This window comes from Corythoichthys intestinalis, chromosome 5 (assembly GCF_030265065.1).
Source record: "Corythoichthys intestinalis isolate RoL2023-P3 chromosome 5, ASM3026506v1, whole genome shotgun sequence".
Lineage (NCBI taxonomy): Eukaryota > Metazoa > Chordata > Actinopteri > Syngnathiformes > Syngnathidae > Corythoichthys > Corythoichthys intestinalis.
In genome coordinates, this window is record NC_080399.1 from 12,223,665 (window position 1) to 12,249,696 (window position 26,032).

The 26,032-nt window shown below is 39.1% G+C and overlaps 2 protein-coding genes across 3 annotated transcripts in view; one reads left to right on the top strand and one right to left on the bottom strand.

Moving 5' to 3' along the window:
- The window catches only part of LOC130915853 (transcription factor Maf-like), a 127,951-nt gene extending 113,898 nt beyond the window's left edge, over window positions 1–14,053 (top strand). The window contains exon 3 of the mRNA XM_057836010.1: window positions 9,606–14,053. The gene's annotated coding sequence lies outside the window, so the exon portion shown is untranslated. The remainder of the gene's footprint in view (window positions 1–9,605) is intronic.
- Window positions 8,283–26,032, bottom strand: part of wwox (WW domain containing oxidoreductase) — a 449,092-nt gene continuing 431,342 nt past the window's right edge. Inside the window, exons 9-10 of one of the 2 annotated variants that reach the window (XM_057836007.1) lie at window positions 12,069–12,271; window positions 8,283–9,736 (exon numbers count right to left, since the gene is read on the bottom strand). In XM_057836007.1, coding sequence (XP_057691990.1) covers window positions 12,071–12,271 — 201 coding nt within the window. In that variant the 3' untranslated portion in view covers window positions 8,283–9,736; window positions 12,069–12,070. Of the gene's footprint in view, window positions 12,272–26,032 lie in introns of both variants that reach the window. The other variant, XM_057836005.1, reaches the window with a different exon arrangement.

Below are 26,032 nucleotides of genomic sequence, written 5' to 3' on the forward strand. Positions count from 1 at the left end.
TTTCGCTTCACGTCGGCTCCTCGTGCTCGTATTGACTTCCAGTGGACTATTAGCGTTTGTGCGTTTCATGTACGGTGGTGATTCCCAACTGCTGTGTTGGAGAAAATTATTCGCTTTGACTTAGTTGGTGTGAAAATAATGAACAAATACTGCAACGTTGACTCTTACCTGCCCAATTGTACGATTACAATTTATATTGTTGACAGATACAAGTTGTATTTTCAACAAATACAAGTTATTTTGTACCACAGACTTCACCATCAGTTGAAAAGACAGCTCCCACAAACATTGCGCCACGCCCAGAGGCGTCGCGTCCCATTAGGCAAACCAGGCAATTGCCCAGGGCCCCCAGTCAGTAGGGGCCCCAGAGGGCCAACAGTTTTAGCACACACAGCTTTACTGCACTGTTGCAGCAACAAGTGTAGGGAGTGTTTCAATACAATGGAATCATTTGGCAGACTAACTAACGATTCTGTTTTCAATCCCAATCAGTACTAACCATGTCACGTAGATTATACATGTTTCAAAAATTCCAATTAGCTATTAATATAACATGATTGTTTAAAGAGTGACTCACCAAGTACTCTCTGGAAAGTCCAAGTCCTTGCCGAGTTGTTTTCCGTTGATTTTCACAGGCCACCTCATTATTCATGTGACTACTTAAAGAGATGGTGATTTTTCCAAACAAGTCTATTAATGGGTCTATTATATTCCTCGTTGAATACTCTATAAAAATATAACATATGTGCATCTAAAATAATCCTAAACAATTTTATTAGCAATTTAATAATCATTTCGGTCGGTAGTCCACCAATCAGTGGTTTTTACGGAATAATTTGAATTTGGTGGGTCGTAGGGCCAATCTGACTACTGATTTCACACTAATGTATATACCTCCGCATCCGCTGGTGGTATTTTTGTGTTGCTACTCTTTCTTCTATTGCTCGAAGTCCAACTGTCCCCCTTACTTGCACACGCTCGAAGGGCCCATGTTCCCCGGGGCCCCCGGGGACCCTTGCTACGCCTCTGGCCACGCCTTCCCGTTGGGGGCCGACCCAGGCAGAGCATATAGCTTTCACTTAGGGCTGTCAAACGATTAAAAATTTTAATCGAGTTAATTACAGCTTAAAAATTAATTAATCGTAATTAATCGCAATGCAAACCATCTATAAAATATGCCATATTTTTCTGTAAATTATTGTTGGAATGAAAAGATAAGACACAAGACGGATATATACATTCAACATACGGTACATAAGTACTGTATTTGTTTATTACAGCAAATCAACAATATGGCATTAAGATTATTAATATTTTCTTAAAGCGATCCATGGATAGAAAAGTTTTTAAAAGATAAATGTTAGTACAAGTTTTATATTATTTTATATTAAAACCCCTCTTAATGTTTTCGTTTTATTAAAATTTGTAAAATTTTCAATAAAAAAATAAACTACCTCGCCCGCCATTGTTGATGTCAATAATTACACCATTCTCACCCCCCAAACCCATAAAATCCTTTGGACCCAAGCGCCAGCAGAGGGTGCCAAACAACAAAAAACAAGCAACAAGCGGACATTACACTGCTGTCATTTTAATCTGTTTGAGCGGGGCATGTGCATTAATTGCGTCAAATATTTTAACGTGATTAATTAAAAAAATTAATTACCGCCCGTTAACGCGATAATTTTGACAACCCTAATTTACACATAACTAAACTATTCAACTGTTGAACTATTTGCGCACATAACAACGGGGAAGGCTCCCGGCTGCTCCCGGTTGAATGAGGTGTCTCCAAGTAATCTGATGAGTCCGGATCAAGATCGGTCTCACTTTTTTCATCATCTTCATCGTTGGTTTCAACCTCGGGCTCAGGAGTAACGCAAGGTGAGCTCCGCAGAACGCGTGTGGAACCTGACGCTGTTGTGGCCGTCACCGTTTGTCTCATCAAGATAGATTTTTTTGAATCCTTCTTTGACGATGGTTTCGTTTTCTTTTCACTCCTCCAGTGTCATTTGTCTTTCTTTCCCGATCGTTCTCTACTTTTTTCTCAAATTTTCACGCGTCTTCACAAGATCCCTTCACAAAAATGAATTACCGCCCGTTAACGCGATAATTTTGACAGCCCTACTTTCACTGTGATAAACTCAAACACGCGCTATGTTCATACACCAGATTTAGGTGGAAAAAGGACAAAAGTTTTACTGCATACAAGCAAGCAGGACGAAAGCTTTACTGCATACAAGCAAGCAGGAGTGTCTCAAGAGTGATTTGGTCGAGGATTCAAATTTGAAACGTGAAAAAAAATGCATGGAAAAAATTTGCGTTTCTATAGCTCGAAATATTTACGTAAAATGAATGATATCTGCCTGTTTTTTTTTTTTTTTTTTTTTGCTTTTAACCAAGAAACTAGACTGTTCTATGTTCTTATCTATAGAAATTCAGGGATGTATGCATTTATTTACAAGCATTTTAAGCTTGAAAAGCTCTTTGTTTAGTGATGGCCACGATGTTGTATTCATACACCGTAGCGTAATTTTAGCTCAAAATATTTACGTAAAATGAATGATAACTGCCCGTTTTTTTGCTTTTAACCAAGAATCTAGACTGTTCTTTGTTCACATCTGTAGAAAACGCAGGTTGAACGCATTTATTTACAATAATTTTCAACTTAAAAAGCTCTGTGTTTTGTGACGGCTGCCACGTTGTATCCATACACAGTAGTGAAAGTTTACATTCAAATAATCAGGTAATTTTCGGCCAATTGCAAAAAAGTTTAAATTTAGTCATTTCTGCGTCCATACAAAAAAAAAAGGCCTTTAACATGTTTTATTTTATGTAACATTTCAATCTAAAAACGACGAGGGCCAGATAGCCGGCAAGATGTGCCTACATGCTGAGGCATTAGTAACATCGGAATAAATTGTGATTGTTGAGTAAAATTAAGATGATTCTGCATGCTTTCCTCAAGTATTAATTTCTGATATGAAAATTAATTGATTTATTAGCTGATGAAAACTTGCACAAAATTAAAAAAAAAAAAAAAAAAAAGGTGCTATTTTGGGCAAAAACTTACATGATATGTTAAATATTCTTATTGATCCTGAAAATATTGGTGATAATCTTTGCATTTGGTGATTTTTGTGCATCTAGTGTAAAGTTAGAGAATTTTATAGCTATTTTAATTTTTTTTTTATACTTGTATAAAAAAACTAATCGGGATTTTATTAGGGAACGACTTTGATTGATTGATTTATTTATTTTATGTCGCTGCTCATGGAGACTCATATATGCCTAAGGGAGGTGCCTGTTTTGGTTTTAGGTTGCTAGCCGCTTTGGTTTTGAAAACATTTGAATGTTAAGTTTTTTAAAATAGGCCCCCTATGGATCAGCCCTGAGCCCCATCAACTGGTAGTGAAGTCTATGTTTGTACAATTGTTTCTCTTGCTATAACTACAATTTATCCCAAGCTAGTCTTGTTACAATTACCAGTGTTGCCAACTCCCCAGTGAGGAAAGTAGCTGTTGGTTTTCCTAAATGTCGCTAGATGGACATACTCCCATTGTGATCAATGTGCCTCGTTTATTAGGAGAAAGCAGCGAACAGGAAGGAGTTATTGAACGACAGAAGAAAAGAGAAGAGAGACAGAGCAAACACATACAACAAAAAGAAATACATTGAACGCCTACACTATGAATATGATGCAATCATTTTATTTTTTTCGTGAATATGGTCAAGCCCGCCTCCTGTGTAAAAGCAGAGTTCAAGTTAGGCGCTACTGCTAATGCACAGCTACACTGCAGCCGTCCTGCCTGTTGCTCTCGTTCTTTGCTGACGTAATTGCTGCATGAATACCAATTTGGGAGACTTGACAGTTCAAAACGCCTCCACATTCTGGAAAAATGTGGCCCAGACTTGATTTAAACCACGTACGAAAGTGAACCAGATCGGATTTGAAATGGTCCACTTTTATGCGACTCGTCCCATTCAGAACGTCAAGTTAATGCATCACTCGAGTCGGAAAAACATGAAAAAAATCGGATTTATGCATTGACAAATGCTGTCTGAACCTAGCCCATGAGTCTCTGGAAAGTCGCTAGATTTAGCGAGAAAGTCGCCAGGTTGGCAACACGTTTTTGTACAACTAGAAGTGGCTCCTGCTAAAGTTATAAAATTCTTTTTTAATAAATAAACATTAGTTTTGTTACTACAACTCTTTTTTCTCCAACATTTTTTAAAAACTACAACTTGCTCTTAAAGTGGTCAAGATGCTTACACATGTGGTGGCACAATGTCCACTACACTGACTAACCAAGACAAATAATAAGAATAGAAAAAAAAAAAAAAAATGGCAGACACATGCAATTCATAGTGCTAGATGCCAATCCATTTTGAATGGGAAGGGTTTTGCAGTGATCGTTCACTGCCAGCCCCTTCCAGTCAAATTAAATTGGACGCAGGAGGAGGTGCGACCGCACCTTTGCCCGGGCCTTTACGGGGTCTGGTTTGCAGGCGTAAAGTTGGCGTATCTTGTGCGAGGGGAGGGTCAAACAGGAAGGTATGATGATGCGCAGAGTTGTAATTTTGTGTTTTAAGTATGCAAAACATCTCTGGCAGCCCCCTGCCCCCTCCTGGCCGTTTGTCTGGAGGGGCCCACAACACAAAATCCACTTGTACCTCACATATACAAACAAAGTGGAGGAGCACATGAATATTTGTCCACTAGCAGCCCCCTGTCGGACGGTCCGCTCGGGGTGTCCGGTTTATAATCATTGCAGCCGGGCCCTGTTCACATTTTGTTCCTCCAAATAGTTGAAACAATATACCTAAATCTTTGAACTCTATGGGATTAGGTTAGGATTAAATGTTTTTAAACAGCAAAATGACAAAAAGTGGTTGAAATAAATCATTCTCTTTATTTCAATTGGAAATTTGGGATAGAAATAAATTGACTAACAATTCAACTTGTAAGGGAAGTTTGTCAGTGTGCCATGAGATCGAAACTGTGTAAAATATGCGCCTTGGCTCAATAAAGGTTGGGAAGGGTGGAGGGGGTTAAAGGATCAAGGTCTTCCTCTTTGCTCTACCCCCGCCGAAAGGAAGTGTAGCATATTGATCAGCTATCAGGACCATTCCGATACGACCTGATCGATGACACTCGCTGTGGAAGCCGGGCAGGCTCCTCCTACTTCTCTTGGATGCTTTAGCCCTTTAGTCCATGTACGAGTACGCTCTTTGTTTCACTTCTTGCAGTCCACTACATTCGGCTATAGTGACAAGTGGTCCGAAATTGTAACAAGTTTGCTAGATTACATGATGGAAAAAAAGTTGGATTGAAAATGTTACTGTATATGCATTAAGGGAGCAAGCCGACTAGAGCAGTTTAATTTTTGACAATTCGAAATATTTGGTTTGCTTCTCACTAGGAAATTAGTTTGCATGAAGTGGAATATTTCATGTTGCATTGACTGATTCCATTTAAAGAAAACATGTTTATTCTTAATTATTTATTTTTTTTAATTTTTAAATGTTATTTTGTAATGTATTTAACCCTTTATCGGCTATTCATTTGATTTTTTTTTTTTTTTTTTTTTTAATTTTGGTTTTGTTAAAATGCTGTTATAGTTTTAAATTTATAATATATACATATATAATAATAATGAAGCAATTAAACTTAAAAAAAAAAAAAAAGAATATATTTATAATAAAAACACAAATATTTTTTTTTTCCAGTTGCAGGAGTTTTAAAATTGATTCAATATAATTGGTCGCTGATTTCAAATTTACCATCCATTTTTTTTCTCTTATGCATTTTTGATATTCTTATTTTAGTGGTATTTTATATATAAATATTAAATATTCTTCATATATTTTCACCCAATAGCTTTTAAAGTAATTTGCATAGTTATACATTTTTCTGGATTGTTGAGCATTAGCTTGTCATAATGATTTTCACAATGGCATATGAAGGGGTAAAAGTGGTTAGAATTTCTTGCCGGAACTCCCCAACGTAAAGGTCGCCACGGAGGCAGAAATGTTATTTATTTATTTATTTATTTTAATATTTTTAATTTTTTTTCAAAACTACTGAAATGCAAAGAAAACTGTTTTGGTCAGTTATATATAACACATACAAAACTGATTTTCATTCAAAATAGTATTTTTTCGATGATTTGCAAAATAACAGTTAACAAAAACAGCTATAACCCCAACCTCCATCTCCTAATTTTTATTTTCCCTCATTTCCTCACATACTAAATGCCAAATCTCAATTTCAACTGCATAAGAACATAGGATATATACTAAAATTGAAGATAATGTAAACATTTACATTTTGTTGTGTTTTTAATAATAAAGATAAAACATACATTCAGAAAAATAAGTTCAAATGACATATAACGCAGAGTGAAATGGAATATATTTTTAAGCTCTCGCAAACATTGACTGTTTTTAAATCATAAGCAAATGAATAAGTAGCCTATATGAACAAATATAAGTCCAAAGTGCACATTGACAGATAAGATGTTCTAAACCTCCACATCAGAGCAAATAAAACTAAATATGATAAATAAGCCACCTTAACTCTTTCCTTGCTCTTAAAGATGCGATCCATTTTGTTGCATTGCCCTTTTTTTTTTTTTTTTTTTCTGTTTCAGAAAACATGCACTTTTGAACCAATCAGAGCCAACTATCTCTGGTGATCACATGTCAGTATGTCAGCCAGTTGAACGGATAAACGAGTCCAGGCATTTTGCTTTGCTGCGTGCATTCGCACATTGACATTATTCGTCATTGTCAGACTCAGATAACTGCAGCAGCTGGTGAAACCTCCATGCCGTCTGTGGAATAAAATAAATAATAAATATCGGTGGAAACGGATTACGCTACACAAGCACTTTATTATTCTTGTTGTTAACACTTGTGTATGTACATCCGATGTTGGTAGATTGTTTTCTGCTTGGAGATGAAATGCATGTGTGGCACCTTTGTATTATTATTATTATTTTTTTTTACATAACATTTTGACAGTTGCCGTCATATTTTCGGAATCAAAACACCATACGGTGCCGGAACAGCATTCCGGCACTGAATTTTAGTTCCGGCCCTGAATCTTATACCGGAACTGCGTTCCTGACCGTTCCCGCCCATTTTGACCCCTGGGCATATGTCAAATTGCGCCTATTGTTATTCTCCTGTGTCTGCAGTCTATCACATTTATATAAAATATGCCTACCAAATTTCATTGTGGTCTGGATAGAAACAAAAATGATAGTGTACACAACCCCAACAACAACAAGAGTGTTAAATTGACAGGCCTTCAGGCTGTAGAGAAAAAAAAGGTCTAATTCGGATTTAGCACCCCAAAATTACGGGTTTCCATCAGTGAAACAAATTTTCTGTTGAACAGTGTAATTAACTTTGTTGTCTAATTTTAGTCGACAGTTACTCAGGAAACGCGGGACATAATTTTCAGTTTAGAAGACACAAAGTAAAAAAAAAAAAAAAGTTGTCGAGCGTATAAGAGGATGTTTGCCACGGTAAAGTTGATGCTAATGCAAATGCTATGCTAATACGACGAGTTACATTTAGTGTGTAATAATCACTCAGCACAGACCTTTAAAGGCTAAAGCAACACTGCATGTTCTCTCCAGCCAAGATAAGAAAACAAATTTTACCATGTGTTTCCAAACAAGCAAGATGGAGTGCAGCCTAGCTTGAAACACATCCTAAACTCCGGTGATGAGAGTGAAGGAGAGGTGCAGCACATCTCATATGAGTGACATGACCCAAACGCTGCTACAATGCAAGGTTACCTACTCCACGTTAAATATGAAAATGTCACGCATTGTAAACATATGACAGAAACTTATGTCGCATTTTCAGCTCGTTGTCGTTTTTTCATACGAAAAGTGGGGTTAGTCTTGTTGTGTTCCAGTCTCCCAAGCCAAATTTTTAGATCGTCATCGTCATAAAAAAAATTGTTGTTCAACAACGAAATATTTTCGTTATCATCATTGTTGACGAAAACAACACTGGTAATCAATCATGAGAAAGTCCATGAAATAGCTAAAGTCACTTGTCTTATAAAGGTTAATTATTCTATTTTTTTAATGTTCATATTTGATGTGATGTCATATTATTTACGGTGTATTATGCTTGTTGTCTAACTTGCGAGAATAAAGATCTTACAAGTACAGCGTTGCTGTCATGCGAGCGTGCGGGGTGCCAGATGTGGGGGGGGGGGGGGGGGCGCAAGGGTCCATCAGTCGGGCGTCTGGTGCACCCGACGTGGGAGGGATCACATGAGTTCATCGAGCGGGTGTCCGGGACGCCAGACCACGAGCGACCGCACGAGTCCATCGGGTGGGCATCCGGGATACCAGACGTGGGGAACCACACGGGTCCATCAGGCGGGCGTCCAGGGCACCATACGTGGGGGGACCGTACAGCTCTATATGGTGGGCATCCGGTGCGGCAGACATGGGGGACCACATGTGTCCATCAGGCTGGCCTCCAGGATACCAGACGTGGGGGACCACACGGGTCCATTGGGCGGGCGTTCAGGGCGCCAGACGTGGGAAGACCGCACAGCTCCATCGGGCGGGCATCCGGGGCGGCAGACATGGGTGGATTGCACGGGTTCATCGGGCAGGCGTCCGGGATGCCAGATGTGGGGCGACTGCACGGGTCCATCGGGCGGGCGTCCGGGATGCTAGACATGGGGCAACCGAACGGGTCCACCAGGCGGGCATCAGGTGCGCCAGACGTGAGGTGACCGAACGGGTTGCTCTGGTGGGCGTCCGGGACTGGCGTGGCGGTCCGCGTCGCACAGCCGTGGAAGGAGACGTTGGCGGCTGGCACACCGGTCCATGGCGCCCAGCTGCGGCGGGAGTCGTGGTCAGCTGCCGACTAGCGTGGTGGTCCCCCCACGTCTGGGGCTCCAAGCCACCGCCAGATGGACCCGTGCAGTAGTACTCTTTTATTTTCTTGAGATAGGAGTGAAAATTTGAGATACAAGTGCGCTTCACGTACAAACTCAACAACCGCTCCTTTGGCAGTGAATAATCACATTCAATCGAACTATCGCTGTCAACCAATCAAAATGGATTGGACGCCTATCGCCGTCAGTGGCAGTGAATGTCTTAAAACCCACCGGAAAATGTGTGTTTGCCATTTTTGTAACGCCGTGTGAAAATCCCAGCGATAAGACACCTGCGCTGGCGTGCACACTGCTGATTACGGCACATCGGCACTATCGCCTTCTGTGTGACACTACGCAGCATGTGTCTGAGCATGTGTTCTTTTTATTTGGGAATATTAATCATAAAAAGCAGAAATGCGCGGGCATCTGTGGGATCAGCTGCTTCTTGATTTTTACACACCCCACCTGCATGCACTCGTAAATTAAAAAAAAAAAAAAAAAAAAAATTTACGAAATATGCCAAGCAAGACAATATATGTGCATTTATTGGCTACACAAATATCTCCCCCTAATGGCCAGCTGATGAACACACTGGCCTTTAAAAGCAAAAACACACATGACTGGAAAGAGATTTTTATTTGTGGGTGTAAATCGGTCTTTTTTTTTGTTGTTGCTTGTTTTACAGATCCTTCAATGGAACGCTAATGTTTCAAGATGGACGTACAGCACCCGGACTGCCATAAAGCACAAGGTCTCAAAAAGCAACCCCGTCAACGGTGGCGCAACGTTGACCTCCCATTATTACCCTAAAATGATCTTGAAGAAGGAAGAAGACAAAAGAAACAACACTGAAATCAACCACATTCCTCTGATTAAAAAAAAAAAGAATCCCAACCATATTTCCTATTCCTAAAAGAAAAAAACATACCTTCCAATTTTAATAAACCTTATCAGAGTGCAGTTTATAAATGAATTGGTTAATTCCTAAGGAAAAAAAAAAGATGTCCACACCCCTTTAGCACACGTCCATAAATCAGGATGTTGTAAATATTGTACAGATATAATAGGGACATTATTTAAAAAAAAGAAGGAAAGAAAAAAAATAGTGTAATTATTGCAGATGTATGTAAAGACTCCTAAATCCATGTGTGTTAGTATATCTATGAGTTTCCCATATTTTCTTTGGACCCCCACTGAAGGATCAACACACATGCACGGAATATGAAAAACGACAAAAATATTTGGGAAATTTTTACAAAAGAAATATTAGGGCCACAATGAAACAGTACTAAAATTTCACAATATAGGGAAAATGTTTTGAGAATAAAAAAGTAATTTTTGAAGAAAATACATAACCAAACACACATTATAAATTCCATGTTTTTTGTATAAAGTATGTCGTATTGTAATTGTACTTATTTTAAATGTTACGCATTTTTCTTAATGCAACTTTTTACTTGCAAATTCTACTTTGTATATGGATTTTTATTGCAATACTCAAACTTTACTCTCAAAATGACATTTTTCCCGTAACACTGTGACTCTTTCACACGTTATACTGTAAAATTAAAACTTCACTAACAATTTTTTTTTATTATGAATTTTTTTTTTTAAATACTTTGATTATACCGCAACTTTTTTTCTTTGTTTCCTAGTTGTAGCATTTTCTCAATTCTTTGTTAATAGCTATTTTCTTGCAAGACTTGCAAGTACAACAAATGTACTCTTGTAAAATGTACTTTTTTCCTGCAAAATTTTAAATGTAGAGCCATCAAATTCCACCTAGAAAGGTGTAATTTTATTGGCTTCAAACTAATAAATTGTCTTGTATTATATTTTTCAACCCTTTCATGCACAAATTATGATTTATTTTATTATTATTATTATTTTTTTTTTTTTTTAAATAACCCTGACAGGGCGCTCATTTAACTCAATGGCCATTGTTGAAGGCGCTAGATGGCCATGTCATTTTGACAGTGAGGGCCTAATTACAGTGGTACCTCAACATACGATTGATTCGACACACGAGCTTTCGACATCCGACGTAAAACCTCCGTCCGCCAATCTTTATAAGTTAAGGTGACAATTATTACTGTGGTAACATGGCAAAAAATCGTCAGGTTTGTTTATTTCAGAACTTGTGCAACGCAACATTCCTACTGTCCGCTGCAGCTGAATATGAAAAGAAAGTAAAAAATTCTCACTCTGTCAAGTAAGCCATGCGGTGCGTTCAGGGACACCACGCAAAACACATTCACCACATTAGAACCCGATTCGTTACATTTTTACAGGTATTATTATTATTATTATATTATCATTATGATTTTAATTCATAATTTATTTGTTCTGCTCCGTGTAATTGCTACTTGCAATAGTACCAGCAGCATTTATTAAGGATCTAGTGTAGGTTTTCAGGTTGTGGAATGAATTAATGGAATTACAATGTATTCTTACGGGAAAATCCTGCTCGACATACGACCATTTCGACTTACAAGCAAGTTCCTGTAACGAATTAACTTTGTATGTAGAAGTACCACTGTAATGAAATCATGAATGTTTCAATGGCATTGAAACATGACAATTCACAGCTAGTCTTCCCAGTTTAAATGAATGGGACATTTATTGTCAATGGCATGCAATGCCTTAGATACTATGGAGGAAGAAAAAAAAACAAAAAAAAAACAACAACTTTAGAGTGTTACTTAGGGCCGTAAACAGTTTTTATTCATTTTAATTGCATTCATTTTGTTTCGGTTATCATTGTACTAAAGTTTTTTTAAATGACCAAAAATAGTCACTTGCCTGATAAGGGTTAAAGGAATAGTCATTCACAGTAGTGACCGCTGTCCCTGAAGGGGTTAATTTCATTGTGGCCCTAATACTACTTACTCCAACTATTGATACATAAACCACAGAGAGCACGTCATACAAAGACTTTCAGTGACGAGTGTTTAAAACAGAAAAGAACCTGGACCCTCGTGTAAATCTTTCCCACTTCTTGCCAAGTAGTGTACATGTGACCCTCCCCCTCACCATTGTGGCGTGTCCATACACCCAGTAGTGCTTTTGGCAGCTCTATCGAACAACTCAGTCAGTGAGACCCTTCCTCTTTTTTCATTTGCTGAGCCAACACTGACAATTCCCTCACCCTCAGAGGGCCCGGATACGGGCGACGGTCTCGTCACCGCGTGCGACCAGGCGCTCGCTCAGCTCCCACAGGGCGACGGCAGCGTCGGGATCCTGCGCCTGGATGGAGGGCTCGCAGCGGAAGCAGTTGTTGAAGTACATGCCCCCAAGGCCCTCCAGCTCGGGAGCCACGGCGCAGTACACGGTGGTGGCGGCGCCTTGTTGCTGCGGAAACACAAACCAAACACACACATGAACTCAGCAAACTGGACATGCTGTCTTTCTTGTACATATATTTATATACATATATTTATTTATCTATGTCTCTACTGAGTGTCTATGGGACCACGTGAACAAGAATACTACAATGGATGGAGGCTTTTTTTTTGTTTACAGTGAACCCTCGCATATCCGCAGAATTTTTAAAAAATTTTTTTGCTAACTAATTTACGGTTTTGTGCTTTGCTGCCATCTCGTGGAAATTAATAGCAATTAAAATCCAGCGAATAGCAGGGTTCACTGTAGAGAAGGTCTGAATATGTATATTTTTCACACTGAACTAATGCGAGGCAGCACAGCGGACTAGTGGTTATCCTCGCAGTTCTGAGATTCGGGGTTTGACTATGCGGGTTTTCTTTGGGCTTCCTCCAACGTTCCAAACAGGCATGCATTGAAGACTTGAAATTGCCAGACAGTGTGAATGCGAGCGTGAATGTTTGTTTGTCTAAATGGGGCCTCTGATTGGCTGGCAACCAGTTGAGGGCGTACCCCACTTTTTAGATGCGCCACCCCGGACAAGAAAATGCATGGATGCAAAGCAGCTATTGTGAGAACAGGATGGGACCTAAAATTGAGCCTTGTAGGACTCCAGATGAACAGATATCATATATCAAACCATGTAACATACTGTATATTTAATGTGATTTGGTTGGATGCTTGTGTACTCATGTTCCCTGTAACTCCAGTTAGACTAGATGCTTTAGAAAAATGAACGATTGGATGGAATTAGTACAACTTTGGGGAAGTTGTTAGGGAATGACACAAGTTGAAATGTATACCGGTTTCACTCACACACATAACATGGCTCTTTGTCAGTAAGTCTTCTAAGCTACATTTACAGGCATCAAAATGCACAATGCTTAGATGCTAAGTTCCCTCTCTGTGCTTCGGTCGGTCAGTCAGTAATTAGCAAGGATATTAATGCCAGATCTGTGACATTCTCAAAACCAAAGCGGGGCTGAATATGTCAGGCGGAATTACACACGTTAGCTAGGACGCTCTTTTGCTTTCATGAGGAAAAATATAGAAAAAGCTACTGTGACAGCTTTCAACTGCACCAAAGTGAACATCAAGGCTGGATGCATGAAATGTTTTCACCTCTTTATCTGACAGAGGAAAGAGCCAGAGTCCCACCACTGAGGGCGGCTATTAGCCATTTATTCCTTAGTCATAACATCGGACTTAACTTGTTCGCTGTCAATGACGGTGATAGATCTGTTTTGACAGAGAGCTGGCAGTTAATGATCATGTTTAAATGCCACGGATAGTGACAGACATCCATTCCAAATAAATATGAAAAATGAGAAAGAACAGTGCATTATTTGACGTACAAACATTTGTAACATGCACTAGCAGGCGTGCAAAACAATATGTTGATGATACAGAACAAATCTTTGCATAATGATACAATATTTGCCGATAAGCCAAATTCAAGCTGTGAGCTTTAATCGGAATAAAGAAAACGCCTGCACGTAAACCCGGCCATTGTGGATGGATGTTTCCATTTTCGATCGATTCAATTTAATAGTTACATAATCAAACAATATACAGTGGGGCAAATAAGTATTTAGTCAATCACTAATTGTGCAAGTTCTCCCACTTGAAAATATTAGAGAGGGCCGTAATTGTCAACATGGGTAAACCTCAACCATGACAGACAGAATGTGGATTTGAAAAAAAAAACAGAAAATCACTTTGTTTGCTTTTTAAAGAATTTATTCGCAAATCATGGTGGAAAATAAGTATTTGGTCTATACCAATAGTTCATCTCAATACTTTGTTATGTACCCTTTGTTGGCAATAACGGAGGCCAAACGTTTTCTGTAACTCTTCACAAGCTTTTCACACACTGTTGCTGGTATTTTGGCCCATTCCTCCATGCAGATCTCCTCTAGAGCGGTGATGTTTTGGGGCTGTCGTTGGGCAACACGGACTTTAAACTCTCTCCTCACCCCGTGGCGTCAAAATGATAACAAGAACAGGGAGCAAAAATCCCAGAACCACACGGGGGGACCTAGTGAATGACCTACAGAGAGCTGGGACCACAGGGACAACAGTAACAAAGGCTCAAATCCTGCACTGCCAGACGTGTCCCCTGCTGAAGAAAGTACACGTCCAGGCCCGTCTGCGGTTCGCTAGAGAACATTTGGATGATCCAGAAGAGGACTGGGAGAATGTGTTATGGTCAGATGAAACCAAAATAGAACTTTTTGGTAGAAACACAGGTTCTCTTGTTTGGAGGAAAAAGAAGACTGAATTGCACCATACCCACTGTGAAGCATGGGGGTGGAAACATCATGCTTTGGGGCTGTTTTTCTGCAAAGGGACAAGGACGACTGATCTTTGTAAAGGAAAGAATGAATGGGGCCATGTATCGAGAGATTTTGAGTGAAAATCTCCTTCCATCAGCAAGGGCATTGAAGATGAGACGTGGCTGGGTCTTTCAGCATGACAATGATCCCAAACACACAGCCAGGGCAACAAAGGAATGGCTTCGTAAGAAGCATTTCAAGGTCCTGGAGTGCCCTAGCCAGTCTCCAGGTCTCAACCCCATGGAAAATCTGCGGAGGGAGTTGAAAGTCCGTGTTGCCCAACGACAGCCCCAAAACATGACTGCTCTAGAGGAGATGTGCATGGAGGAATGGGCCAAAATACCAGCAACAGTGTGTGAAAAGCTTGTAAGGAGTTACAGAAAACGTTTGGCCTCCGTTATTGCCAACAAAGGGTACATAACAAAGTATTGAGATGAACTTTTGGTATAGACCAAATACTTATTTTCCACCATGATTAGCAAATAAATTCTTTAAAAATAAACAATGTGATTTTCTGTTTTTTTTTTTTCACTTTCTGTCTCTCATGGTTGAGGTTTAACCATGTTGACAATTATTATCATTAACATTAGTGGTTGACTAAATACTTATTTGCCCCACTGTATTTAACACCTTACCTACGAGAATTAATATACCAAAGTTTAAAAAACATGGATATTGACTCATCGGCTACCACTACCAGTGCTAGACGTCCAATCCATTTGAAGTGGGAGGGATGACAACGAATGAACGTTTCTTCATTGGCATCCCTCCCAGTACTAGTGATAAAATTTAAATTCACAAAAGAAGAACGTAAAAACCCACATAATTGGACAATTGCCATCATTAGCTGCTAGCCCTTCCAAGTCAAAAGGGATTGGATGTATAGCATCGTCAATGGCAACCAAAGAGTTAAATAAGAGCCCTATAAAGAGTTAAGCTGGATCTAAAAAAATATGAAACAAATGCTCGAATGGCATTTCACAAGCGCATATGCCAGCCGTTTGAACGCACAGCTGCGCTTCCACATGCTAAATGCAAATGGAAAAAAAAAAGGTTCTAAGATTTGTCATCAATGAAGCTTGAAGGAAACTTTGGTGCCCACATTTGAAGAGAAAAAGACGTCTCGCTCTAACCTGCCAGCCGGTCGATAACTGGGCCGGTCGTGGCGTCTCATGTATCAAAGACGGGACAAATGCCAAGCAGTGTCTCTCTGAGCTGGAAGGTTCACACGAATGCCGCTAGCTTTCAAACTCGCGCGCTCCGCCTTCAACACGGCATGACTTTGAGTCTAGCTACTAAACACTGGCCGTACTAGAAGATGGAACTAGTGGGGGAAAATGTGCTGATGCCTTTTTGTTAACTTTGAATGCAGGGTTGGGCAAATTAATGTTTAGTTTGATACATGGAAAAACTGTTTTTCTCAACTTATTCCCTGACACTATTGGCAGCTAACGAGTTCAGCAATCGATTGCTGTGGTTCAGCATTCGCAAAATTTGCAAATTCGCTAATTTATTCAATAACGAAATGGGGTATATGTTAGTTTTAGAGCAAATACTGTTGAGTCTTTTATCCGAATTAAAAATTGTGAACTTCCAAAAAAGTTTGCGCAGGGTCTTAACACTAGCAACTTTGCAGGATGCTCAAATTGTCCCCACCAACTTTTAAGCAAGAGTTATATAGTTAATTTAGATTCCCTTCCCATTTGTTGCAATGATAGAATAGACCCTACCATTTTCATTATATTCAGACTTACATTTATCCCTTTTCACTTGCTGAATGTGCCGGTCCATTCCCCCCCCCTCAAACGAACGTTTTGTTGGCTGATGACTTGAAGCCCCCCTTCCAGCCACAGATACACACACAAATACTCACACAGCCCCGACAGATTCATGTCGACAACATGCCGCCTCCTCCGCCCCCTATAGAGAGGATCGATATTAGTTTTTTTTTTCCGTAAATCATGTAAAAAGACGTTAATGTTGTGTGGAAGTGGGGGAAACACCACTAATTTTCCTGCTGAAAGTCCAACCTGCATCAGAGTTAGCATAACATTAAACTTGCTAACCTGCAAAACTACTGCGGTCAAGCCAGCCTCCACAAGGAACAACGAAGTCAAGCTAGCCGTCCCTTATTCGGATGACTCTTTGCATTAAGGAATATCGTCCCTACCAATGTTGAGACCAAACCTACCTTGCACAAAATGGTGCGCCACTTTAAACCCCTGACCTAAACCTTATCAAACACATAATCTCTGCTTGCCCTCCCAGTTTAAATGGATTGGACATCCATCACCGTCAACGACAGCCAATGAGTTATTGTGTAATTGGGTAGCTAACAATTTTAGGTTTGACTAATTGGTTCATTAACTATTTGAAAAAAATTAAAGTAGCACTTGTGGTTCGGCAATCGTAACTTCAATCAAACAAAAATGTCGTAAATGTTTGTTTTTATAGCAAATATTGATGTCTATTTAATCCAAATTCTGAAGACATTTAACAATTTGTGAACTTCCAAGAAGCAAGATCCAAAAGACTGTCTGAAAACCCTGACCTAAACCCTATCCAACACTTTTTGGAAGAACTACACCTGAAACTTTGCCTCTAAATTAAGAAATATTGCCATATAATGAGAATAAATCCAATTGGTTATCCAACATTTATTTTTGATTAATTAATAACATAATATAAAAACAAAGTAACACGCAGTTAGCAATTGTAAATTTGCAAATTGGCCAATTTTTTCAATAGCAAAATATTATAAATGTTGAGTTTATAGCACATACTTATGTCACTTTAATCCAAAAAGACATTTTAAGAATTGTACATTTGAAAAATCGAAACCCACTTGAAAACCCTGAACTAAACCCCATCAAACACCTTCCAGATGAATTACACTTCAAATTTTGCTCCAATTTGAAGGAATGCTGCCTTTTAAATCAGTTTAAATATTGAATACAGTGATCCCTCGCTACTTTGCGCTTCAAACTTCAAGCTCTCAGTCCATCGCAGATATTTTTTTCCAATTAAAATATAAATAAATAAATACATTATTTTATAGAGATTTCTCGATCCGATCACGTACAGCCTCTTACCCTCCCTCCTGCTGCTTTTCTTACTCACCAGGGCAGTTGCAGTTTGTTTGTTAACGGTAACGATGACTGGTAGGCGTAAAACCTTTAATCTTGCAAGAGAAGCTCGGGAGCGCAGAGCTTCAAATGAGCCAACTCGTTTAGCTTGTTAAACACGTACGAACTCATTGTGTGTAAGTGAGCAGCATGAGCGGATTTGAGTGGACTCACGCAATGAAGCATTTAATAAAGACAAGTATTTTGCTACATTGTTCTTGATTAAAAATAATTCGGTGGGAAAATAACACGTTTAAAACATATCATAATTATTACATTTGAAGTGCTTGAAAACCATTTATTAAAATATATATAAAATGGTTAGTTTTGTTATAGTTTGGGGAAAAAAAGGGAAAAAACCTGTCTTATATGTATCTCTTTCCAATGCTAATATACATTGAACACACCAAAAAATAATAACAATTTTTTGTATAAATAAGCTAAGCCTCTGCTTCGTGGATTTCGTTTATCGCAGAGGGTCCCCACTGACCCCGAAAAACGAAGGATCACTGCATATTCAAAATGTGAGCCCAAAATTTTCACTAATCATCTGACATTCAAACTAACACAACATATTGTCACATGTGTCAATGGATCATGAGGACAGTCTCCACGTGTGTACATTTAAACATGTAAATGTGTCTTTCTCTGTCTCCAAGTCAATGTAAATCCCCTGATTCCATCTCAAGTGTTTTCCAGAGGCGTGTGCTTCAAAGCGGGATGCGCGGTGAAGCCGATAGGCCTCCACGGGTCCATTCTTCTCATTCTTCCTAATGTGATATTAATGATAATGCAGGATGCACTTGCCACTGCTATTTGAGGCAACGTTAATCAAGTGAATTTACTTCATTATCTAAGTTGAACTGCTGTGCAATTGGCAATTTAGGAGAGAAATACACACGCAAACAACACAAACGGAGAAACACAACTCTGGAAACATGCCGAGATGTGATCCGAGTCTTCCAAATGTCTGCATTGACACCCGAAGAACGCGAGACGGCCCTTGTACAGTTTCAGTGTGCAAAACTCTTTAAAAAGCGTATTCAAAAGCAAGTACAGTACGTGCGTGTGTGTGTTTAAGGGGGGGTGTGGTGTAATGTTATTTTTTTTGCAGTGTTATCTCGTGCGTCCTATTATTGCATGTAACTTGCCCCCGTCCTCACTCCACCATCTGTAAACTACGACATCGACCCGGATGTAAATAAAGCCAGAACTGTAGAACAGTCTGTTTTTGTACATACAAGCCGACTTGTAGATATTTCCCAAAAATTATTACAATAATACCTGCTATGCATGCTGAATACCTAGCAATTCTTTCAGGTACTTTTATAAATTCCCGACATATGGCATGTCCATGAAAAAAACTGAAGAAAAAAAGTAGAAAATGGAAAATATAGGAGTAAAAAATTAGATATTGTCAGGCAATATTCTGTATTCTAAGACCATGTGTGTGTACAAGTCTTCCTGTTTTCTTCCTCCTGTGGGTGCTTGTGTGTTCCTGCTCTCCATCTGGGTCGCTTTGGCAGTGCTACGATGCAAAAAAACGAGGTTCGAGGCAGAGCATACGAGTGGGATGGGGACAACTCAGAAGTTGGCAAGGCAGCCAGGCCTGAGTGGAGCTGGCCCGGCCAATAATTGGATCCACTGGTGGTCAAGTGATGTTTTTTCCCCTAATTTCTGAGGTGTGCTCTGCCCAACCTGGTGGATGATATTGCTCTCATTCATTCAAGTGGGACTTCATATGGATTGTGCTTCTATATCGACAAAATGTTTTCCCTTTTCTATTATTTGTTTTTCCTTCTCCCCGACATGTGATGTTTAAACATAGATGGAGGTGTCTGATTTTTAACCTGTGCTAAAGATATTTTACATTTAATAAATAACCATTGAAATCATGTTGGAGTGTTTCTTTGAAGTACAGGCCACAATCAGAGCAATTAGTAATGCTGTTATACACAATAATTCAACCATCACAGTGGTTGTCACACTTTTTTAGACCAAGGTAAAAATATTTTGTGTACAAACTTCAAAACTAACATTCAAGTAGTCCAAAATTTTCATTAAAACTAACATCGTTACTTTCATCTAGGGCTGCAGCTATAGAATATTTTAGTAATCGAGTAATCGACTGAAAATTCTATCGATTAATCGAGTAATCGAATAAAACGTTTTTTTTTTTTTTAGTTAAAGAGCAATTATAAATATACATGAGAAAAAAAGACATTTAATCCAATATTGAACTATTTTCAGTCAATCAGTCTTTATTTTCAATGTACATTGTTGAAAACAGCCAACAATTGCATCTCAGATTTGACTAGAAAAAAAAATTCACTGCTTTCACTCAAAAAACGTCTAGATCTTATAAAAAACAAAACAAAAAACAACAACAACAACATATTTCTTCCCTAAAAATGTAATTACGCTTAATAACACACATCACTTGAAAGCTATGTGTTTTTCCCACGTATTTCAATTTAATTTCCATTTGTGTCAAGCTACTTTCAAGTTCTAGTTAAGTTTTAAGTTAGTCTAAACTGTAAGTACTGATAGGATTTTTTGCAGTGTTCAAAATAAATGTATGATACCTGCAGGCTGCTGTATTGGAGCACATTAGGGGCCAGTGCTACTTGGTGTTTTATTCAGCAATGACTACTGAGCTAAAACTGACAGTTAGCTTTATTATGTTTTAGTTTTACACCCTCATCACTCTACAGCGCTTTGTTTTTACAGATTAAATAAAGCCTGTATGTAAGACACGTTAGCCACTCATCGACAGTGGTCATAATCAATAGAAACCTAGCCCACCGAAGGGCTAACGTTACGTGTGCGAGTGACAGTAATGTTAAATTTATTAGCGCTGGGAAGTCTACTGCTTAAAGATGGCGGCTGTTTACTAACGCTGCCCAGACGCGGCCAAGTCTGTCATGTCACATCTAGTTCTAAATGCATGCGATATCTAAGAGACGCATTGGACACTACCTGCTACCACATTAGCATCATGCGGGCGTAGTTTTTAGCAAACGTCGGCGTAGTTTGTAGCAGCTGTCGGCTGCATTAAGTTTAAAATTTTTTATTTATTTATTTTTTTTATTGCTTTTTCCTCTACGCTCGTGACGTCAGCGCGTTGTCCCGCATTAAAAGTAGCCCAGGCAAAACGTGATGCTTAGAGCTGGCAAAATTAGAGATTCCGCGAGGTGAATAGAATTACTCGCATCAGTTTTTAAACTCGAGTTACTCGAGTTGCTTGAGTATTCGTTTCAGCTCTACTTTCATCGTAAGCCACAGCACGTTTAGGGCTGTAGCTATCGTTTATTTTACTAGTCGATTAATCAATCAACTAGTTAGTTAGAATAATCGAGTAATTGAATTCGGAACATTTGAACATTGTCGAATAAATTTTAGGACATGTAAAATAAAGGCTTGCTAAGATTGCACTTTCGATACAGCATTAAATGCGAACACATGAGAATCTAAGTATAACAAAAGAACAATTGGATAATTTGCATAGCAAAAGTCAGCTAGCTTAAATTCTATAAAATGCTAACTTTTTTTTTTTTTCAACGCTCTCAACAAATATTTCCACAAAAAACAGCCTAAGTATACCTATAAAGTAAATTACGAATGCATTAAAAAAAAACAATCGCTCAAACAAAAACTTTCGTTATGTTGGTCTTAACAGGAAGTAGCTGGATTCAGCCATGTGATTCAATGTCTCCAAATTAATAGGAAGTGACCAAAAATCGGTATCGGAGCAGGACTCGATATCAGCCAATCCTCAAAATCAGGTGACTTAGATTTGCGTGCAAAAAATATGCGATCATAACAGCCCTAATTTGGAGTGTTCAATTAGCCTACAACAAATATTTTTGGGAAAAAACACTAATGAGGTATACCTCAACTAAGTATTAAAAAAAAAAAAAAAAAAAAAAAAAAGAAAGTTAATGCAAATATTTGATCATTTCTGTGGTTTATCGATGTTGAGGATATTTTGGGTAAATTTTAAACAAAATGGTCAGGTGGGACCATTCAGCGTTCGAGTGTGTGATCGTGAGCAGTGGCCCACATTGCGTTTAGTTCTCCTGATGTTCAATAAATGGCTGAAAAGTGCTTTAGTGACTGCGGCGCTCTTTTCTCACATACTATGGCACTACAGTAAGTGTACAGTGAAACCATAATAAAAGATTGCTCTATGAAACCACGATATAGCGAGTGAACCCCGTATGTGAAATATAGTTTCCAAATGGGAGGTGACCAGCATCGTGGAACAGATTGTGCTGGCGCAAAGACCTTCTTTGAAATGAATGCCTGTGTTTGTGTGTGCGGAGCTCAGCCGTGGTAACCTTTGCGAGCTGACAGCTCAACTGAGCGTGCTCGGTCCAGCTGTAGCGGGACCTTTGGCTAACGTGTGCCCCCCTCAAATAAACAAGCTGTCCCTCCATTCAGTTTGCCCAGCGGAGCAGGAGGTGAGCAGATTAGCACCTTTCTCGTACTGAAAAACGGACCCCGACTTACCGAAACCTGACCTGTGTCAAGTATAAATCTGTACTTGAATCTGTCAATAACCAATGAACCTAAGTAACAACAAAAAAAGTAAGTGAAATTATGTAGCAGCAACATTGAACATTATCGAAACAGGCACTAAAGATGATTGAAAGAAAAAAAAAATCTTTACTTTGGCACTAGTGAATCCCTTTGCCAACTCTGCTGACCTGCGTCCCCCAACAGAGGTAGTCCAGGGGTTAGCGTGGAAGTGTAGCACCTTTGCTAAATGCGCAGCGCAAATAAAAGGTCAGCTTTTAATAGAAATAGAACAAATCACCGACTGCACTGAAGCCCGTCCAACCTTTCCAGGAGCAGGTAATCGGAGTGATCCCCGCAAATTGACCATCACGGCTCTCCCCCCTGTGATTAAGCCTCTCCTGGTCATCGGCCGGTGCTAAACTCTAATTCATAGCCTCCATTAGCCCACTGGATGTGGCTAATGCTCACCTACTGGCAACGTGTTCCCCCGAGGGGCATTAGGGTCTGGAGACTGTGCCGCTCCACCCCCAACTCTCCTTTCTCTTTCTATTCCTTCAACATGACCGCTCAAGCTTTTCCTTTTTTTACTCAGATAAAGTCACTCCAACAATAAAATTTACAGACAAAAGTTAGAACTGTCTCATTTTTCAGACTGTTCTAAAGGGCATCACTAGCAAGGATAGACAGAGCTTGATAAAACTACCTCAGAAGCATTAAATGACAAGGACCAATGGGCGAACAAATTAACTGGGACTGACAACAAACCGACCAATCATATCCGGAATCGACAATCAGATGAAACCACAGAACAACAAATGGAAAAAGCACCCTAAAGATTAAGGTTCCAACCAAGACCGAACAACTGATGGATGAACCGACCTGCACTAAATTAGCCAAGGAATTCCGGTCAACCGACCACGATGGAGGAAATGAAAGACCGATCAACGGGGAGCAACCAGGATAAACAACGATCCAACCGACCAAGACAGACCAATGGACCACTGATCCACAAAGATCAACTGCTATCAAATAATGGAACGATTGACCTACAGGACTGACTGATGGACCGACTGTCAGATAGCCAAGTAAATGGATTGACCAAGACAAAACAAATGACTGGACCGACTGTCAGATAGCCAAGTAAATGGATTGACCAAGACAAAACAAATGACTGCTAACTTACTATTTTAATGACATACAGTGCCCTCCATAATTATTTGCACCCCTGGTTAAGATGTGTTTTTTAGCTTCTAATAATTTTTAAAATTTTAAATAATATGGGACTTAAATGGAAAAAAAGAGAAAAATCCAACCTTCAATACAAGTGAATTTATTCAGTGGGGAAAAAATCCCACATAAAGAAATAATTATTTCACATCAAATAATGTGTATCACATTATTTATACAAAGTCAGGCATAACCAGGATAGGCCACCTAAAAGTGTCTGACCAACTCACAGACACTGAAGAAAGACTAATACATTATCCATTCCTACTGAATTGAAGTGAACCTAACAGAGCTGTACAGCTTATTTTCAAGTTATAGTAACAACTAAGCCAGCAAATGCATCCTATTCCCAGATGAATCTGTTACTTTGTGAGAAATCACTAGAAGTGGTTGAAAGAGGAACATTGAGATAAACTCTAGAGGAGGGACAAGAAAAGACTCTCATCGTTCCATTTTTCTGCACCAGATAAAATCAACCAAGTGTCAGTCATCCGCTTACATCGAACGCCCACGTAAGGGAATAACAAAAGGTGAGGGCAAGAGCAAAGGAGGAGGTGAGGATAGGACTCGGCTGTAGGACGCGAGGCATCCAAGGGGAAAATGACAGCCAGTAGGAAGGACTTGCGCAGCGACTGTGAAACAATCTCATTTTTATCCGGCGACGACAGGACTTCCGAAGTGATCCGCACAACCTAATTATTTTGCCCTAATAAAAGCAACATATGCTAAGACAATAAAAGGCCTTATTGGACAGCTATTCATTAAAGAGGAGCAGTAAAAGGTGCAGGGATTCGGGCACAGGGATTACCTTTTTAAAAGGGCTTTTCTCTGGGATTCTTTTTCCAGCACAGCCGTACGGGAGCATTGTTCGTCATATAAAACACCTGAATTATACATGAATGCGCCTGTCTGCTTTATTGGCTGTGATGCGCTCACCTGACTGATTCACTCGGATACCTTGGCTGGAGTCAGGTTTCTCGTATTGAAGCATGTAAAACATGTAAACTAGATGGCGAACTTTTGTGATTTGTTGTTTTAGTTTGTGTTTTACATATTTTTAAAGAGAATATGGCATTTGTGACAATGGTTGTCCATGTTTCAGTGTTATTGACAGCAATTGACGTCAAATTCATTTGAACTGGGTAAGGCAGTCTAACTTCAAATGAATACGCAGCCAATAAATGAAGCAGCCAGTAAATTAAAGACCAAATGTGAAGTAAGGTTGGCCAACCATGTTTTTGAATAATATCAATGGCTAAACAATTATAAGCATATTTTCGTTACTTTTTTTTAACGCAACCCTTCCAGATTCTTTGTTTAACCCATAGCAACGCCCTTGACAACGAAAATGCTTTTCTTCGACAATCTTCGGAAATTACGTCACACCGAGAACTGCGAGCGAAGTCCGCCATACACACAGTATTGTTGCATTTAGGGTTGTTCCGATCATGTTTTTTTGCTCCCAATCCGATCGTTTTAGTTTGAGTATCTGCCGATCCCGATATTTCCCAATCCGATTGCTTTTTTTTTTTTGCTCCCGATTCAGTTCCAATCATTCCCGATAATTTTTCCCGATCATATACATTTTGGCAATGCATTAAGAAAAAAATGAATAAAACTCGGACGAATATATACATTCAACATACAGTACATAAGTACTGTATTTGTTTATTATGACAATAAATCCTCAAGATGACATTTATATTATTAACATTCTTTATGTGAGAGGGATCCACGGATAGAAAGACTTGTGACTTTGTATATTGTGTCTAAATATTGCCATCTAGTGTATTTGTTGAGCTTTCAGTAAATGATACTGCAGCCATTCAACCCAAATGCATGATGGGAAGTGGAACCATGACTGTGCGTAGTGCTACCAATTGACATACAATATGTTCTCTGCATTGGGAAATAACATAAGGTGTTAAGAAAAAGATCAATTGCTACCTTGCTTCCCGACATTGCTTCCCATGATATTTCTAATCGTAGGGAGAGGGATTGTAAGGTTTTAGCCAATTAAAAAAAAGGCTCCAAAGGCTGCCAAAATTCACTCTACTCATTTTACGCTGCCTTTTATCTCTCTAAATGGGTAAAACGGCGCCATTACAGATTGAGCGCGACAATGCGTGAGTGGGTCGTGCAACGCATGCATTAATTGCGTTAAATATTTAACATGATACATTTTTAAAAAATTAATTACCGCCGTTATCGGGATAAATTTGATAACCCTACCTTAAGCCTAAACTAAAGACTCTGGATTAGTGTATCATATTATGTCTGTAACGTTAAAAACATTTAGAAAACGATCTAATTAAAATATATATATATATTAAAAAAAGGCATGGCCGATATTTTTTTGCCGATTCCGATACTTTGAAAATGACGTGATCGGACCCGATCGATCGGCATCACATCTCTAGTTGCATTGCTTCTCGGTAAGATGCCACGGTGGTGTTTGGCGATGTATTGTTCTCAATCTAAAGAAAAGTTCTATGAGTGGCTGAAGGATAGCAGGGCACGTA